This window comes from Phaethon aethereus (genome assembly GCF_964289735.1).
Source record: "Phaethon aethereus genome assembly, chromosome: 4".
Classification (NCBI taxonomy): domain Eukaryota; kingdom Metazoa; phylum Chordata; class Aves; order Phaethontiformes; family Phaethontidae; genus Phaethon; species Phaethon aethereus.
Genome location: NC_138578.1, coordinates 54,280,670 through 54,294,973, shown reverse-complemented (window position 1 = coordinate 54,294,973; position 14,304 = coordinate 54,280,670). Strand labels below are relative to the sequence as shown.

The 14,304-nt window shown below is 35.0% G+C and overlaps 1 protein-coding gene across 3 annotated transcripts in view; it reads right to left on the bottom strand.

Annotated features, from left to right (window-relative positions):
- The window catches only part of CLOCK (clock circadian regulator), a gene marked incomplete at both ends in the record, with an annotated part of 28,727 nt that extends 17,940 nt beyond the window's left edge, over nucleotides 1–10,787 (bottom strand). For all 3 annotated transcript variants that reach the window (XM_081999231.1, XM_081999232.1, XM_081999233.1), the window contains 6 exons: nucleotides 1,060–1,180; nucleotides 2,652–2,741; nucleotides 4,241–4,332; nucleotides 8,553–8,701; nucleotides 9,017–9,076; nucleotides 10,741–10,787. In XM_081999231.1, coding sequence (XP_081855357.1) covers nucleotides 1,060–1,180; nucleotides 2,652–2,741; nucleotides 4,241–4,332; nucleotides 8,553–8,701; nucleotides 9,017–9,076; nucleotides 10,741–10,787 — 559 coding nt within the window. The remainder of the gene's footprint in view (nucleotides 1–1,059; nucleotides 1,181–2,651; nucleotides 2,742–4,240; nucleotides 4,333–8,552; nucleotides 8,702–9,016; nucleotides 9,077–10,740) is intronic.
- Nucleotides 10,788–14,304: the final 3,517 nt, after the last annotated feature.

Here is a 14,304-nt window from a genome sequence, read left to right as displayed (position 1 = left end):
CTGTAAATGTTGTGATTATAAATGGCTACACAGCCTCTCCTTTTAACCAGCATGATACTAGCTAACCTAAAGAAAAGGAGAACTCCTTTAGAATTTGTGCATGAAGGGCCTGAATGCTAAGGACATAGAAACTACCCCAAAACTATAGCTATTTTGAAGAAGCAGCTGCCCTAAACTTAAGTTTACTAAAGCATACACTTCCAAAACCCATTAGGCTGCTTTGTTTTTATTCTTGCCAACTGCTACAACTGTCTAACTAGAAGCTATATAAACAAGACGAACATTTCTAATACATGGGAAAGTCAATGACATGCAATGCAATGCTGAAAATGTTACTCTTCAGGAGGAAAAAAAAAACCTACAAAGTGCTGCTTTTCTTCAGGGCTCATCCATATGTTTCTGCTTAAATACCACTGGAAGAAAAGAACTGATCACATGTGATACAAAGCAGATTATTTCTAACACAACTACCATACTGATTTCATCTGGGATAGAGTTAATTTTCTTAACAGCAGCTCATATTGTGCTGTGCTTTGGATTTGTGACTAAAACAGCACTGATAACAAAGGGATATTTCAGTTATTGCTGAGCAGTGCTTACACAGTGCAAAGGCAATCTCTGCTTCTCACACTGCTCTGCCAGCGAGTAGGCAGGGGGTGCAAAGAAGCTGGGAGGGGACATAGCCGGACAGTTGACCTAAGGAATATCCCATACCATATGACAGTGTGCTCAGCAATAAAAGCTGAGGAAGGAAGGAAGAAGGGGGAGGCATTTATGCTTATAGTGTTTGTCTTCCCAAGCAACCATTACACACGATGAAGCTCTGCTTTCCTGGAAATGACTAAACACCTGTCTGCCAATGGGAAGTAGTGAATTCCTTATTTCGCATTGCTTGTGCATGTGGCTTTTGCTTTACTTATCAGACTGTCTCTATTTCAACCCATGAGTTTTCTCACTTTTACTCTTCCAATTCTGTTCCCCTATCCTGCTGGGGGGAGTGAGCAAGTGGCTATGTGGGGCTGAGCTGCCTACTGGGGTTAACCCGCAATAACTACTTACATTTTAAGTATTCTGGTGTCAGTGAATCACTTTCCAGCAGATGAGAAGACAATATTTTATAAATTTCTGAATGTTCCCCCTCTGGGATAAAATTAAATACACTCTGATCCACAAGATCAGACTAAAAGAAAAAGATTTAATAAGTATTAAAATAATGCAAGACGTACAATGTTACAAAGCCTACTATTTTAATGCAAAACAGTTCCACAGTTCAGAAGAACATTACTGACTCCACAAAGCCACCTGCTGGAATGCACATGAGTATTTTACAAGAAAAAAAAAATCTCACTTTAATCTGTCTTCATTTTGACACTGTGAACCATTTAATGAAAAACACTATGAACACAGCAGATATACATACACATTAAAGTACAATGAAGCTTGTATTAACCTCCCTGGGATGCAACAATTCCAAGTAGAGAAGCATTTTAATTAGAAATTACAGGGTGTTGTTCTAGGGCATTGTAGCCTGTCAGTGGCATCCAATACATTGAAACAATATCTTCGAACAAAAGACAGTCCCTCCCTACATCATATAGGTTATTATGTTACCAATAATGATAACCAATTGCAATTGGTTTTATGAATAAATTTTATAATCAGTCCAACAGCTATTTACACAAAACTGGGAACAATAGAGATGAATGCAATAAAATTGAACAACTGATTATATGCAGAAATGCATCTGATTAAGTATTCAGAAAAAAGGGATCATAGACCATATGTCTAGAATATACAAATCACACCTAAAAGCAAAGGACAAATGTGCCTCAGAGAACCTAGTAAATTCTACTTTTAAGTCACAATTACCTGTACATTTTTCCAAAATTCTGAAGCTGATACCATGCATACCTTAGTGGAATTGGTGTTTTGCAGCATAATTTTTAAATATGCCACTCAAGGTTTTACCAAATACTCCTATCACAATAAGACAACTAGCCTCTAAGAATAACTTGTCCTTCTCTTCTAAAAAAACCCAGCTCATTGTTTCACTAATCAATTGTTTGCATATTTGAGTACTAATTTGCCTCATTTCAGAAAAATATTATTTAGAGGTAACTTCAAAAAACTAGAATGTTACATTTACTAGTGACCAATGCCAGCAAGATTAAAGATGAGTGAATGTGATAAAACCCAAAGTATATGCCTAGCAGAACCAGCAGCAACATATTTCTTGTAAGACTTCTTTGGCAAAGAAGAAAGGAGTGAAAAACTAGTTTAAAAAAATTCCAAGGATATAGCTCTTTAGCAATACTCTTCTGGCTCACGTAGAGGCTATGATAGGTGTGAATTCTAAATGGTGTCCTGAAGTCAACCCTTATTTCACTGATGTTGAAGAGAAACTAATGAAGTGCCAGACTAGCATTAATCCTGCCTAACAGAGTGCCGACTGCATTCTGTATTTCCAAAGGAAATGTTTAATATAGGAGACACACCAGTAGCAAGGAGTTGTGCTGAAGAAAAAGCAGAAGCATTATAACAAAGCATACATCTGTTCTATAATGCCACAAAGGCTAACAATTAATTAATACTCATATCAGAACACCATCCATAGACAAACAGATGTATTATTGAAAACAATTTGTACTTACTGGCAAATGTTCAAGTAAGGGAGTTATACTTTCAGACACATATATTATATTTCCATCTGTCATAATTGCTAAAAAAAAACCATCAAGAGCCTGAAATTAAACATAATGGGCAGTTAAATAAGAAGGAACAGAGAGTATTAAAAATGTTAAACTATATTCAACATGGAAAATAATTTAGACCAATTTTAGTTTAGTTTATTATAAGACTGAGGATGCCTTTTGCCACTAAAACTTCTTAGTCTTGCTTTTACACTATAAGCATTACAATTCCCATACTGTTCTGTCCTGTTCTTAAACAATTTGTGGTTTCAGAGGCAAGACTTCAGTCCATATATACAGCCAGCCACTGTTTCTCCCATCTCCCACTCTGCCTGCCTGTTATTTTTTATTCCATCACCATTTTAAATATCAGAAAATTCAGAAAAACGAGCTAGAGACAAAAGCAAGAAGAGGTGGAAAAAGTAAGAGAAGAACAAGGAAAAGAGGCGGTGAAATCAATGAACTTTGGTATTTTAAATCTCAATATTCCCATCTCAATAAAAGAAACTCATAGCAATATTCTACTGAGGCTTGAAAACTGTGAGATACAGTTCTGACTGCCTTATTGTCTACTAACTCAAACCTATTTCCACTGAACGTAACACATGTATCTTCTAGTTGAACACTACCAAACAGAAAAGCATGACAGAACTGTATTTCTACATAGGAAACTTTAAAGCTCACATCTTCGAAAAAAAATCTTATGTCATATTGTTGTATCTTTACAGTCACTAATCGTGGACATGTATTTTGTAAGAGGACTTGAGAAATGCCAGAAACAGTTACATAAAAAACCAAAAAATATAAACAACTAGTTCAACAACTTATTGTTGGAAAAAATATGGAAATTCAGCACAGGGAATTTTCTGAAAATTTTTAAGTACAAAATATAGAACATTTTCCTTTTTAAATCTGTGCCTCAAAGAACAGGTTTAACTATGGAATGAAAATAAAATGTGCTTGTTCATTTAGTTTAATATTTTTCATTCAATTATTGTTAGAAATTGTTTCAGCAACAAGAAACAAATTACTTATTCTCACTTCCAAGGAAATGACAGCTTACACTGAAACTTTATTTCTAGTAGTAATCCAACTATTCATGTAATCTTCTTTAGCAAAGTAATGCTCACACACCACTTTTGGAAAGTGTAATAAGCAAACAAATTAAACATTTTATTGCTCACAAGTGACAGGGATGTGTTGAGCCTTTTTTATAATTAAGATTTTAATTTATGCACAATAATTCTTTTTTTGACTAGTACCTTCCTTATGTTGATAATTTAAAATATCCACTTGACTTTGTCAGAAATACGTTCTTCTGTGGACTTCCTCTGTTAGCACATTTTAGGTAATTGAAAATGCAGTTAAAAGAAACACTATTTTACATTACACTGTATACACAGGAATTTTGACTGTTTACCTTCATGAAAACGTATAGTTACAATTAAAATATGAAAATAAAAAGTTACATCACCAACCTGAAAAATTTTGTCATGGAACGAGTCCCTATGAGGAAATAGTCTACTCCAAGAAAAAAAGAAATAATATACCTCTAACATTAACTGTGTGAACTCTTCATTACTAAGGAATGTCGGTTTCCAGTCCTGTCGAATCTCACTGGCATCTGATTGTGCAGTAATTTCTATAATCAAACATAGATACAATGTAAGGATTCACACTTCCAAAAGCCATTATTTTCCCACTAAGTTACATATACACAGTAGGAAATAGGAGACAGTTCTCCAGTCTCCTCCGTTGTTCATTCATTACATATAGATGTTGCTCCTCAAAAAGGAAGTAAAAGCCTTCTCCCCTATGTCATAATGAGATTTGTCTTCTCTTTCCTTCTACCACTTTGTGCTAAGGTCCTGCCAGACTTCAAGGAAATGCTGAAGGCAATGACAGTAAGTAATGGATTTTGACAATAGAAAAATACTCTTTCCTCTGAGACTATAATAAAATGTTTTATTGAGAGTGTTGTTTTCAAAGATTTAGAAAGTCAAAATTCCAGATCAGTTTAGGTCATTAAAATGCCTAATCCTCAAGCATCTTGGCCAATCCTGGTCATTCTAACCTTTGCACTAAAAATTTTCACTGTCCTTTCTCTTCTACCTACCCTTTGCTGTAAAGAAATAAGGTTACATTAAAAAAAGAGTAGGTTTGCAACAAAGACTGTTAAGAGCTGTACGACAGACTCCACTGCAGAATTACTGGCTGATTCATACACAAAGGTGAATTTTGAACAGAGATTCCTGTAGGACTTAGAAGAAATATATAGATTAACTTCCCATACACAGGTGAGAGAAACAACAGCTGCTAAGCAAAACCAGACCCCAGATTCTGAAGGCTGACGCTTCCTTATCAACTGATAACTGAAACAACAAGAAGCAAGATCACATAGTACTTGTTTTGATGAGTAACAAGGGCATTACAGAAGTACTGGTTGTAAGAACAACCCTGAACAAGTAATCGTGAATTGAGCATTTAGACGAACTGAAAGAACCAAACTACATCTTTAAGGGTTTTTGATTTCTAAAGGACAAGTCTGTACAAAGGCTGTAAGCTAGTTTTTTAGTTCAGATGGCTCAAAGAGAACAGAAAACCTGGAATCGAGCTAAATATGCAAAGGGCTGGAACAGTTCAGAACTTTGTTTCCCACACTGAAGGGGGAAAACCTAACTAAAGAGCTTTAGACTTAACTAAAAGAACAGTAAACAATAGCAATGTCATGCACAAAACTGTCAAGAAGAGGAGAGCTACCAGGAGAGGGGAAAAAAATCCCAACAAATAAGACAGACCAGAATTTCCAATGGTCAGATCTCACAAAAGACAGAAATTGAGCAGGCTTTTGCTATCTGTTTTGAGATGGTATCACAAAGCAGTAAGAATGGGCTTGAGAATAAGGATAACCTAAGTATAACCCCAAGCCTAACTTTTCAGTCAGAAGAAACATATTGAGTACTGAGGCAGAAGTCAAAGGACATGGAAGTGAAAAGCTCTGCCACCAGAGGCAAAATTCGAGAAACTTAATGCATTCAGTCCATAGGACATATATAATCTCCATTTTAGAACTGCAAAAGTCGGATTTGTTGGCTCATTCTGGTCCATATAACTGTCCTACTTCAGAATTTAAAAAAAAAAAGCCAGTCTGGCTTGTACAGTAGAAAGGATTTATACTAAAGAAAAGCTGAAGTTTATGCCTTTAATGAACCATTCTTACCACAAGTATGGGTGTTTTTACATTCCCCGTAATTAGAACAAGTATGATATTGGAAAACAGAGCCAAAGTAACACAGAAAAAACTTGTTTTACATGGTAACTAGAGAAATGCTTAAAAATCATGCCACAGGTTGCATTCAAAGATAAATGACACTGAGGTGACGTTCCTGAGCTAGATACCAGACAAAGAAGCACAACCAAGCTTGCATGTTGAACTCGTCCAGCCTTCAAGTCATGGATCTGAAGCAACTCTGCATCAGCACTGAGCATCCTCAAAAGAAATTGCCAGCTGGGCCAAGATCTGTAGCATTTATCTGTGTGCTGTATGAATATCAGTTATAAACAGCAACATTCTTCAATATTTCATAATTTTCAAAAATTTATTGTTTACAAATTCAAAGGAAGATGACAGGCAGTATTAGTAAGTGAAGTGCTCTCAGTAATACAATTTCAGTGTGCTTACCCTGCTGTTTTTTCCCCCAGGAGAAACAGAATCCACACAGGCCAATAACCAGCTCAGATAGTTCATCTGGAGCTGCTGCCAGAGTACCAAGCCTGGCCAATGTGGAAACGGTCCAGAAAGAACCAGAAGCAATGCAGTTAATCAAAACCTGATGGCTGAACACAGTAGGATTTTCAACAATAAAGCAGCTAATCATTGCCAAACAATTCATTTATTGCTAGGGCACTCTGCTTTATTGTAACAAACAGGTCCAAGCACCTCAGGAGGCAAAGCATGCTTCTGACCTTTGCCAACATTTTGTCCAAAACATTTTCAAGTAAACCAAGTACAGAGCAATGCTAGTGAGCACTGGCAGTCAGAGGTTTAGAGACCTTAGTACGATATGTGCAGTCACACAAAGCTGCACTCTGCCCCACCATGTGAACGACAAAAGCACCATGCCCTAAAAGGCACCAGTGTCCAGAGCTGCTTTTTTCCCCCTTTATGCTAAAAAAAAAAAACAAACCCAAAATATTTCAAAAATATAATCTCAGAAAGCATTTTGCTGGCTGGCTGACACACATGTTCATTCCATATTCTGTATTTTATGATAGGAATCATCAATAGAAGACAAAGTGATTTTGAAACAGAACCAATTTTCAGAGGCCTTAGAACCTACAGAACTGACTTTTACAGAAAAGGAGCCTTCACACTGCTTTTCTTTTTGTTATGAGACAAATGTATCTCAAGAATTAAAACAGCATAATCAATATTTAATGGGGAAAAAAAAAAACCCCAAACCTATGAACACTTGCAAAAATTATTCCCCCTCCCTTTCTGTTTTAGTTGTTATATTTACCTTTTAACAGCACTATTCAGTACACGTCTGGTGCTACTTGAACCATAACACTAATGGAAGAGAGATGCTAGGACATGGAAAAATATTTATCATACCTTAACATACCTTAAATTGATACACATATTGTTGATAAATACAAACCTATCCACCAACTTAATAGCTTTACTTATTTTATTCTATAACCTAATAGAGGTTTCTTTTGTCCCTACTGCCTTCTAATTAGTATGCATGGTCAGAAATTACTCAGGGAAATAGGTTAACTCGTGAAAGAGCTCATTTTCTTGAATTTTTAAACTTGTTTTTGGCAGTGTGACCCACAAGGTGCCATGCTAAGAACAAGTATAGGAGCTGGGACAAGGTTTTTTTTTAATACAGCAATATGTGTAAGTATACACTTGGTGGAAGAATTTTTTCATGAGAGAAATAATGATCTGTAATGAACTTCAGTACAACATATCTGGGTATATCCCACCATCGGCTGATGCAAACAACCAGAGAAACAAAACACAGCAAGAATGTTCATAGCCATTAATAATTTTGACATTTCATATGAGGGTTTAAGAAACAACAAACACACACTCAGTGGCTTATACATCAGTGAATATGTCTTGAAAATTAGAAAGTTCAAGTAAAAGTATTTAAGTATTTATATACTTTCTGTTTGGTTTTGGTTTTCCAGCTAAAAGGAAGAAAAAAACACCCATGCTCGTGGTCTGCACACCTACTGTATGCCACCCTTTCTCAAACAACCTACTCAACACTTGCTGGAGACCACAATGCCCTATTGCCTTATCTTTGTTAAAGCAGCCAGTTGTGTAGATACCTAACATAAAGAGAGGGAGCATTAAGTTCCCTTGGACTAGCTTTTTCAGTCATTTATCTTGCTTTATGTCGAACTTGGAGAGACAAACCCACTATTCAAACCAGTCTTCTCTACATATCAAAGCAAGTACTGCCACTGAAATGGATCTGCAGTTTTCCTGTGAAGCAAAGACAACTTGTGTCTTACAAAGTGACTATATTCTAAAGGTCTCCATCTGTCCACAACAAAAAACTTAAAGGTTATTTCAAAAATAAATGCTTCTCTTTATGAAACAGACTTCTTTAACAACTATGGGACAAAAAAATATTAGTACTGGCTTTTGCAAAATATTAGCAAAAACATAGTTACATCTCTGCTACCTAAATTAGGATCTTAAGGTATCTTTCTTTGGGAGCTCTGTATTTTTTTGGACAATTTACTTAAAGGAGCTGCAAAAATTGTTAGTGTTTTATGTACTAAGTTAATATCATTAAAATAATTAAGAATTTACAATGTTTTTTAACAATTACAAAGAATTACCTTTGTGCTTCCGTAAAAAGTCAATGCTCTTCTGCAGTACAGTGGATTTATCCATCTTCCGAGCATTACCTGGAAGCATGGAACCCAGCTCTTTGATAAGTACATTAAACTGATCTCGACGTTTCTTTTCGGATTTGTTTCTAGACACTCTGAAAAATAAACCGGAAAATGTTTTATAACAGCTATGTCACCTTCTTATACTACTGCCAGGTTCCTGATGCAAACAGCCCCCCTCTGCTGTGAGAACTATCACAAAAACACCCACTCCTAATCTCAGACACCATTTTTGAAGAATGACTTCCTCCTCCTCATGGAGGGTTGCAGCTAAGCCTTTGGAATATAGCATCCTTTGACAAAAATACAAATAACTGAACCACAATTATAAATACATTGTTTAGAAATCTCCTTGATAAGCCCAAGTGTACAAGTATAGGACATTTTTTAGCTTTAACTTAAAAACTTACCTTTTTGCTTTATCTTTGTCATCTTCTTCCACCAACCCATCAAAAATGCTTCCATCATTTCTGAAAGAAATAAATGTTAGAGTGTAAAATTTCTCTCGTGGAGTCCAACAACAACAAAGAAAAAAAAGTATTCATAATCTCTGTTACATCAAGAAATTGAAGCACTGTTTTACTGTGATGTCTTGCAAAGACCATCATCAATTAGCTGAAGCCAAGTCTGCTATAAGTTCTCCTTGCAAGACACTTACTAAATAGAAAGCAAAAAAACCTTACATTTCTGACACAACTCAAAGGATTTTCAGACTATTTGTAATGAGAACCTACAACCTTATGCAAATGTTTAATTGAACAATACTTAATTTTATTTGTCTACCTTCTTGATTATTTACATTACCTTACCCATTTGAAAACTTGAGAGGAAAAATATAATTTATTTTTACTTACTGGCAACTTCTATTACAATTACTGGAAATATTTATAGTAAGAAAGCACATTTTTCTTAAATTCTAAAGTATCACTAATGGAAGAGGGCTGAGGAATATGCTATACTTCATCCATGTATGTAATTTTATAAATATACAATTAATAACAACATTAAACAGTAATGGTAATGATTCATTATTATATTGTTAATATTTATTATTATTATTGTATTTGCTTCCTAACCAAGTATCACATAAATCTTCCTCAAACAACAACTGTCCATGTACTGCTAAAGAGGTGTTAAAGTATCAAAATGATGTCTCAGTATACTTCATACAACACCTTTGTTTCATCTTCTTTTGTTTTAAAAGTCAAGTCAAAACTGTTCTTCTGTTTTCCAAAACTGCTGTGTAATGGATTTTCATATTTTATTTCTCTAACTTCTGTCTGCTTTCAGTCTAGTGCTGTCCACACTGACCTCTGTGTGTCCATCCTTAACTTTTTATCCTAATATTTCCTTCACTTAATGCAAGAAATCACCATCAAGCAATTGTACATTACAATAAGCAGTGATGTTAGGAAGTAATTATTTTGTATGCTAGTACATAAATGTAAAGCTTTTAAAAGGAATTTTTATATTCAAAAGGCTGAAGTTTCAGTGAAATGCCACAAAACTTCACTAAAAGAATTGAGAAAGACAAGTATTTAAAAAGCTTTACCCTTTGCTTTTATTGTTATTTATTTAAAATGGGTTTAACTTTTAGTAAATTTGATGCAAGTTTCATTTCCTGAAGTCTCAAAATGGTAATACACAGAATATTGCAGACACATGTTCACCTAAGCTGCTAAGAAAGTCCAGCTCAAGGAATCAAGTAGAAACCATGTCTCAGCTATTACTTTTCCCTTGAAATAGGTTAGCAGGTCACTTTACCATCATCTGCCGTGTCATTAACCGTTTAAATGTATTTGTTTTCCTTAATCAAATATTGAAGTACTAAAGAAAGAAATAAATTCAAGTAAACATTAAAAATAAACTCAAATTGCACAGATGCTGTTCCATGGTTGAAAACAAGTAATACATTTTAAGACTAATCTCAAACAATAAAAATCACTATTTCCAATTACTACAAAGGAACACACCTAACAACTACCAAAATAACTTTGTCAAAAATAGCCAAAACCTCACTGCTCTTATTTTTTGCATAAATTAATATTCTCTATATATTAACCATAAGAAAAGATTATTAAAGGAAACATTGAACAGTAATTCCCCCAAAATTCTTCAGAGTCTATTAACATACCTGTCTGCAATGGAGCTCATTTTATGGGTGCTTATGGTAAAAAACATAACATATCACACTTTAGTCTTGTGGTAGACATTTGTACGTTTGCCTATAAGAGAAGAAAAACACACCAAAATGTGACTCTGGAGGAACAAACATGCTCTTCATTAGAGCACAGTGAAGTTTTCATTTGCTCTATAAGCTGCTCTTAACCTTCCCCTCTATCCAACCTTCTGCTCTGCCCTCCTACCTTCTCTAATACAGTTTCCATTACCATCCATAACCTGGACTTTAATATCTCATTTTACATGACAGAGTTGAAGAGAACATTGTTATATGAAATTTCATGATAGATAAGTCTGGACTAAGCCAATACAAACCTTTTTCTGACTCTGAATTCAGATATAGCTTTACTTTTTATTTTAACTTTTACCTACAAGACTCTCATGATTTTGAAGGCTGAACAGATGGAAAGTACACTCCTCAGTAGTAATATATTCTATTTAGAAATTGTGCAAACAGAAAGCATTCAGGATATAGTATTTTACAGCTATTGTTTATTACTGTATTTTTTTTCCTTGAGCACATTGTTATAATAGAGATGTGAAATGAAATAAGATACCTATTAGAACGTGATCTCCGTACTGTGAGAAAGTTATAGTTAACCTAACCATTTCTTAAAGCAGTCATTTATTCATTACAAAGGCTCAGTAGGAAGTATTTGGTTTTTTTCAGGTATACATATGATTTTGAATAGAGAACATGAATGAAATGTTAATAGTGGCAGAAGGAATATAAAATTAAAGTATTTAATCCAACGAGTACCTACTTTTAGGTACCCCAAATTACATGACCGTAAAGGCTGAAACGTTTATGAAAAGATAACACAATGCAATTAAACCCTTCTCCTTGATATTCAAAAGTCAGATGTCAGAGACTGCTGAAAGGGAGAAGCAGGACTGTAACATTGTCAGTGATTAAGAAACAACTGCATGCAGGGAGTTTGATATGAGCTGAACTTGCAGATCTTGGGAATTTTTACTATGTTATAAAATTAATAGTAAAAAAGTATTGCATTTATTTCAAAGAAGCTGGGTTTAGTCACTTCAGTGACTCATAGTTTCTGAGAAAGAAGGATTTGTTTGTCTCTGGAAGTGCCAAATCCAGTGGAACTTGAAGTGTTAATAATACCACAAGAAGTATGTCAGCTGTAACTCCATGATCCAGACAGTTTGCAAAGTGTTCCAGGAAAATTGTATCCCTGTTGTTGAATAGAAGGGGAAACTGAGGAAGAAAGCTTATGTTTCCACCAAGTTGTCTCAGGATCTACGACAGCCACATGCTGTGTACGTTTGCTTCACAAAACTAGGATTTTTCCCCACAAAGTTTCATAACTTGAGTGCAGAAGGAAAGTAGCTGGGACAGCTGTGCTGCAAGCACAATCTCCTTGAAGGTGCATCACAAGGTGTGCATGCGGTTTTGCCCAAGTTCCCCATGTGCCCTCTTACCCACTTCTTCAATTAATAAGGCCCAACTTCGTATTGCCTTTATTGTCCCAAATCTAGTGCCCTGAAGAGACACTGGAAGCAAACCACTCTTTCACTCCAGTTCCTCAAAATAACAATTGCACTAATGATACTAACAAATTCCCCACATTGTCCAAGTTTTATAAAAGTAAGAGTTGCACTGCTTGAAAACCAGCCAGAAATGGCAGAAAGAAAGTAAATTAAGAAGAAGCATTTGTTCAAATTTTTGTCAAAAACAAACAACAGGCAGGTTGCTCTGCAGTAAAAGCAAACTACCATCACTGGCATAGAATTAAGTTTAAAATCAAGACACCAATTAGAAACTTGTTTTTGCTTAGCTTACATAGTATGCACTAATACAGGTATGTACCAATTAAATTTTAGCCCTCTGTTAATTTTTAAATTAATTTGGTACCTAACTTTATAAGGATCAAGAGCAATATGAAAATCTGTAGAACAAATAATACATTGTTCCATTAATATGCAAAAGAAAAATACATGTACAGCTAAATACGAAAAACTTTCACCTGTGACACAACTGACATCATCATGAAGAATCAGAATTTAAGAATCAGTATTTTCACTTTAACGAAGTGCTCAATTTCTAGAATTCAACAAAATCCTTCACTTGTTTACAGTATATAGGTCCTACTAGTAACTTAGATGTGGTATCCAAAACAAACGGCTGAAAGAACTTCAAGACCACAGGAAATGCACCTGTAGTGCATTTATTCTCTCTTCAAGGTCTGACCTTTCTGTCTCTGTATCCAAATTTGCAGTACGTCAAGCATTCTCAGCACTTACACATGCCAATGGCTAAGACTGCAGAGATGCTTCCAATGCAACCAGTCAAGTTTAAAGCAAACACTGCAGAAATCAAGGACTATGTCTACTTCTAAGAATCAAATTCAGTCATGTTCTGGAGAACGAAAGACACTGCTATTCAGCCCTTCAGCGTTGGTGACTGACAGCCATAAGAACCTTATTAATTACAAGAGTACAATTTTACCTTTTACTCTTTGGGACTTGTTAAAGTGTGAGGCTTAGTGATGAAACCTGGTTCCTTTGAAGAACAATGTGGAGTCAGATGTATCCTCTTCTGCAGAAAAGCATTAAGTTCTGAACTGTGTAAAAAAAAAAAAAAAAAAAAGAGAATTTCATAATCAAGCCGTTTTAAAATGATCACTTATTTGTTTTTTTCAATAAGACAAGTAATCATTCCAAGAAGAGTAATCTATAAATGCAATATTCTGCTTACTAAAACTACCCCAAGTATTTCACTATGCAAATTCACCTTGCTATAAAGCTCTTCTTGATAAAACAGGTATTCTGAAACAATTTCATCTCTGCTTTAACCTATCATTTTATGCCAATCTTTAATCTTGATGTAATTTTTACTTTTGAATTCACTATCTCCCATACCATTTTCACTTCTACTTGCTACCTTCAAAGTGTATCTTTATACCATTATTTCAACACCTCTTCTGCTGAAACTCTTACTTGGGCCTCCACTGGCTTTCTTAGTTATGTCTTTTCCTCTCCCAGTCTCCAAAATTGCTACTCTCAAGACTCCAGAATGTGTAGAATGCTGCTGCTGGCAACTAACAAAGTTGCCCAGCTGCATTATTGCTACTGCCTCGGACACAGCCATTAACTCCTCCTTTCAAAACACAATTCAAAAACACTTCCAAGAATGTATTCCAAACCTACCTCACAAATGTACTTTTTCCATAAAAAACCTCAGCACCAATATAAGTGATCACCAACTTCCAGTCTCTTTATACCATTACTTTTCATTTATACAGTTTCTTCCCTTGAAGCATGCTATTTTCTACATTTTTAAGTTACATGAAATCAGTTTTTTCTGCCATCTTTATCTTGTTTCTCTCTGCCTTGCTTACTGTTCTTAAAATAAGATGTATTCGTTATACAATGTACTTGTACCACTTCCAAAAAATTTTATTTTAAAGCATATTAAATTCTAAAAAGGAGGCTGGGACCTAAAAACTAAGCTTATGGTACTCTTAAATTGATTAATGGATTTTATGGAAAACAC